This window comes from Camelina sativa, chromosome 8, assembly GCF_000633955.1.
Source record: "Camelina sativa cultivar DH55 chromosome 8, Cs, whole genome shotgun sequence".
In the NCBI taxonomy this organism is placed as follows: Eukaryota; Viridiplantae; Streptophyta; class Magnoliopsida; order Brassicales; family Brassicaceae; genus Camelina; species Camelina sativa.
In genome coordinates, this window is record NC_025692.1 from 5871847 (window position 1) to 5877124 (window position 5278).

At 35.8% G+C, this 5278-nt stretch overlaps 1 protein-coding gene across 1 annotated transcript in view; it reads right to left on the reverse strand.

Annotated features, from left to right (window-relative positions):
- The window catches only part of LOC104709242 (dicer-like protein 4), a 14167-nt gene extending 13303 nt beyond the window's left edge, over window positions 1–864 (reverse strand). The window contains exon 1 of the mRNA XM_019228359.1: window positions 413–864. Coding sequence (XP_019083904.1) covers window positions 413–864 — 452 coding nt within the window. The remainder of the gene's footprint in view (window positions 1–412) is intronic.

The following is a 5278-nucleotide window of genomic DNA, read 5'->3' on the forward strand; positions in this document are numbered from 1 at the left end:
AAAAAAAAAAAAAAAAAAAAAAAAAAAAAAAAAAAAAAAAAAAAAAAAAAAAAAAAAAAAAAAAAAAAAAAAAAACTCGTCTGTCATATAAACAACATATTCGATCAATCCCTAAAACTCCATTACCAAGACATTAAAGCAAAATCCAAATTAATTAACGATCCGATAAACTTATAACTCAGCTACAGACTTGCAGCTACAACAGATACAACAAACAGAATCGATTTAAAAAAAAAACACTATCTAGACTCAAACCTTTCACACACAAAAAAAAAAAAAAAAAAAAAAAAACAGAGGACGAACACCATCGGTACAGAATCGTGTAAGCAAGCGAGCGAGGAAACAAACAAACGCAAACTCCGAAAGGTATTCGCAAAAGAGAGAAGAAAATCGAAGAGAAAAAAAATCAAACCTCCTGGCGATTTTCCTAGGGTCTTTCTCCATCTTCGCCGAGAGGTCATCCGTGCAAGCACCAGACGCGGAGAACAAAGACGAAGAAGAAGAAGAAGAAGACGAAGAGAAAGAGGAAGAAGAAGAAGAAGAAGAAGAAGAAGAGAGGTGAATGTCGGAAGAAGCATCGGCGTCACAGTCGAGTGAGTGTGAGCCAAAATCGTCGCCGATTTCACCGTACGGCATGGTCAAAGAAGAAGGATGAGTGACAGGAGTAGTGGTGGTGAGAGGAGGAATTGGGTGTATTTGCTGTTTTGGCTTTGTTGCCTCCTCAGCGAAGAAATTACAATTTCCACGCCGCTTTTTCGCTTTTTTGTTTTTGTTTTTTTCTGGACACTTAATTTTCTCTCGGATTCGCTTCCCCAAAAGCTTGGAGGGAGTGGTCGTCAAGCTCAAGTCAACAGGTTCACGCATAATTCACGATCACACGTCTCTCTCTCCCCTTACTTAAGACTATACGAGGGAAAACGGCCAATTCCCCCGTGAACTTACTTGCTTTATCGTATTTCTATCCAAAACTTTCGAGTGTACTTAAAACTATATGAACTAATATATAATTTGAATTAACTACAAAAATTATATAAATGCGGTCAAAACCTACAAATCAGCGGGTTACATTGGGTAGCGTGAGATAAGCTGTGTCATGCTAAAGATGCAGGGGGTATGGGTTTTCGGTGTCTGGATGATTATAACACCGCTCTGTTGGCAAAGCAGCTTTGGCGTTTAATCACTGTTCCGGATTCACTTTTTGCACGGGTGTTTAAAGGACGCTACTATCGACATTCTGATCCATTGGATCCAATTAAATCGTATTCGCCGTCTTATGGGTGGCGAAGTATAGTTTCTGCTCGCTCTCTGGTTAATAAAGGACTTATTAAACGGATAGGATCTGGTGCGGCCATCTCTGTATGGACTGACCCATGGATCCCTGCTCAATCCCCGAGACCAGCACTATGTACAGGGTTACCTTTTGATCTATGCTCCGCGTTACAAATCTTATTGACAGGAGTTCCAATTCCTGGGATATGGTCCAACTTACGGCTACGTTTGTACCGGAAGATGTGGCTATAATATCTGCTTTACCACTGCGACAACCGGATAAACCGGACTTGTTGGGATGGCATTTTACTAAGTCTGGTAAATACTCGGTTAAATCAGGGTATCACACTCTTCGCTCTCACTCGATCGCTTCAGCCGGTCCGAATATTTTTGAACCGACTTTGGTACCCCTTCAAGCCTTTGTGTGGAAAATTTGGTGTCCTCCAAAACTTCGGCACTTCATGTGGCAAGTGCTTTCGGGTTGTGTGGCGGTTACCGCTAATCAACGAAAACGTGGTTTGAGTTGTGATGCTACCTGTGGGCTCTGTGGTATTGGGGAGGAGACGATTAATCATACCCTCTTTGAATGTCCCCCAGCTTGTCAGGTTTGGGCCTTGTCGCAGTTTCCGACGGCGTAGGGTGTTTTCCCCTCGGAATCAATTTTCACAAATATGGTTTTTCTTTTCTGGAGATTCCCAAATGTTCAAAATCAGGAATATTTTCCATGGATTTTGTGGTATGTCTCGAAGGCCCGAAATGATAAGCTTTTTAGTAATATGGACTCCGATCCCCTAGCCATCTTGCGGTTAGCGGAGGATGAAGCAAAAGCATGGGCTCTAGCTCAGACGGATGATATGGTCTTAGCACCGACTATTGCCGGTACGACGGTCCCCTGTGGGAGGATGAGTTTTGGGGTTTCTAAGCCTTTCTCAAGTTATGTTTGTTATGTTGATGGTTCGTGGAAAGCAACAGATTTTTTTGCGGGAAGAGGATGGTTTTGCACGTCGCCTTGGGACGATGCCCCCACCATGGGTGCTGCCAACTTTCGCCGCAGTCTCTCTCCTCTTCATGCCGAGGTTGAAGCCCTTATTTGGGCTATGCGATGCATGATTGGATGTCCTCCAAATGGGCTATGCGAGGTTGAAGCCCTTATTTGGGCTATGCGATGGTGTCTTCATCTTCTGAGTGGCTAGCTTTTATACCCTATTTGGAGAACATCCAGACAGATAGAGAAGAGTTTGTCTCCTTCTCCCTAGTCTATGTCTCTCGCTCTCAGAATGGTAAAGCGGAAAATCTGGCGCGACGTGTTCGCACTGTTCCGCACCTAGTTACATATTTAAATAATGTTCTTTCGTATTGGCTTAAATAAGCCAATCTTGTACTCTGTTGTCAAAAAAAAACTATAAATCAGAAAATGCCGTTAGTGTTGCTGACTGAAATGCCACGTAGGTGAACTAAACGAGTACGTTTTACAAAACGGCGTAGTTTCATTAAAACTAATTTATTTAAAAAAACGACTAACCTAAATAGTCGAACCAGTGACCTCTACCTTCACTTCCGTAGACTCAATACCATTAATTAATACGTGTCTTTTGGGACGCGAGGAAAATATACCATTAATTAATAATACGTGTCCCAATATATATACCATTAATTAATAATACGTGTCCCAATAAAAATCGATACATAACTATATATATACACTCGTGTTTCTTCTTCTTCTTCTTCCTAATGAGCAATGATAGCAGGAAACAGATCTGAACAAACAAAACCATGTGACCATGTCATTGATGACTTAGACTCGACGAACCATAATTTTAAGAAAAAACAGTTTCGTTTCCTAAGCAAGTAAGCATCTTCAAAGCTCAACGAATCAAATAGTTTACACAATTTAGCAAAAATTAAACACCTAAAACCCCCTTTAATCGATACCCAAGTTGAGACAGTATGAAAAGTTGAAAACGCCCAATTTTACAGGTCTCGATAAGGATTAAAGACCTGTAACAGTAACATAAACCCAGATGAAAATATTTCATAAAGATTAAAGAATACCAAAAGATAAATTTTGAAAAACAGAAAAAGAAAAGAAATCCGAGTTTACAAAAGCTCTTAGATGAGATGACGAATCAATGACAGTTCTTGGGTTATTAATTTCTTTGTCAATACAGAACTGAAATCATTTTGTCTTCGCAGATTTGTTTCCTTCTATCAATGGGAAGAAGAATAGAAAAGCGCCGGTTAGATCGAGAAGCCTTATAGCACATTCGGTAATGAGTCGGGTAAAAATCTCCAGAGGTCGTCGGTTCGAATCGTTAGGTAGTCATTTTTACAAAAAAAAATAATTTTAATGAAACTATGTCGTTTTGTACAAGGCATTAGTTCACCCACGTGGCATCCCAGTCAGCTACACTAACGGTTTAATAATGACATCTTCTGATTCGTAGGTTTTGGCCGCATTTATGTAGTTTATGTAGTAAATTCAAATTATATATTAGTTCATATAGTTTTAAACATACTCGGAAGTTTTGAGTAGGAATACGATAAAGCAACTAAGTTCATGGGGGAATTGGTTGTTTTCCTTAAGAGTTAAGCTGGCTGATTTGATGATTTTGATTTTATCACAAAACAAACATATTAAAGGGTTTTTTTTTAAGCTTTGAGTACTATTATATTATAAAACCTGAGGAGAATCTTTTGTTTATCCAATTTTCATGTTTGAATTTATTTTGTCTAATTATTGTGTTCCCCAGATTTTATGTTGTCTATTTTTATTGTTTATTGTGGTAAAAGAAACCATTTTATAAGAAAAATTAACCTATTTTATAATAAATAATGCACCAAAATTTTAAAATGTATTTATGTAAATAACGCGCGAACTACTGGTAGAAAAAAAGAAGCAACCGTCGAAATTTTATAATTGACTATATGCGCATTTTAAACAAAAAAAAATTAAAATTATATATACATAGGCAAAATGTGTAAGATATGCTAAATATTTCAAAATGTCTTTCATTTCAAATAAATTCATGGGTTAAATTTAATAGTTATGGTCATGTTACTATAAGTCATGGTCCATTTTTTTTATCTTTGAAACAAATTACAACTCATAAATAGTTGGATTGATGTTCATTACATATGATCACACAAAACATGGAGATTTCTTTTCTTCTTCTCTTTCATGTTAATAGTATTCACCATGTCTTTTCATCTTCTTTTGAATTTCATAATTCACATATCATGTAATGAGTAGAAACATTGATTTTTTTTTGCATATCATCTTTTGCTATAATTGGTGACCATTTCTTAATTCGTAGGAAAAAAAGGATATGTTTGTTTCCTATTTTTATTTTATCATCCAAATATTTACCATTTAGAAGGAATGTTTATTCAAAATAGACCCACATAATTATTTCTCAATATTATGTTTCTGTGATGAACCATAAACGAAATGATTTTCATCAACTTGGAAGATAAACAAAAAGGAAAAAAAAACTTACAATCATTTTTAAAATTGGTTTTATGATCAATATTGCATTTAGTTATAAGAAAACATAAGTATTTTATGATATATTTAAAGGTATCATTTTGTAATTTTTAAAAATTGATATAACAGATTTTAGAAATTGATAACAATAGCTAAAAATTGTAAAGATAGGTTCGAGTAAAATTCATATAAAAATTGTCAAAAAAAAAGTCATTGATATTTCCCAATTTTAAAAGTACAGTCATTTTGTAGGGTTATTATCTTGTTATAATAGTAACCCAGTTCATTCCTCTCTACATTTTTTCTTCTCTTTTCTTCGAAATGTTTGCAATCCTTTCCTTCAAAAAAGCATGTTCTCCTCTCCTCTTCCTTCAAATTGATAATTCCATTTTTATATTATTTTTTCTCTTTATTTCCATTACTTATTTTAGTTATCAACTAATCATCAATCAAAGCCTTGATTTTAATTACTCAAGTTTCTACCATTATAACTGTCACAAATAAGTATATACTATTATTCTTTCC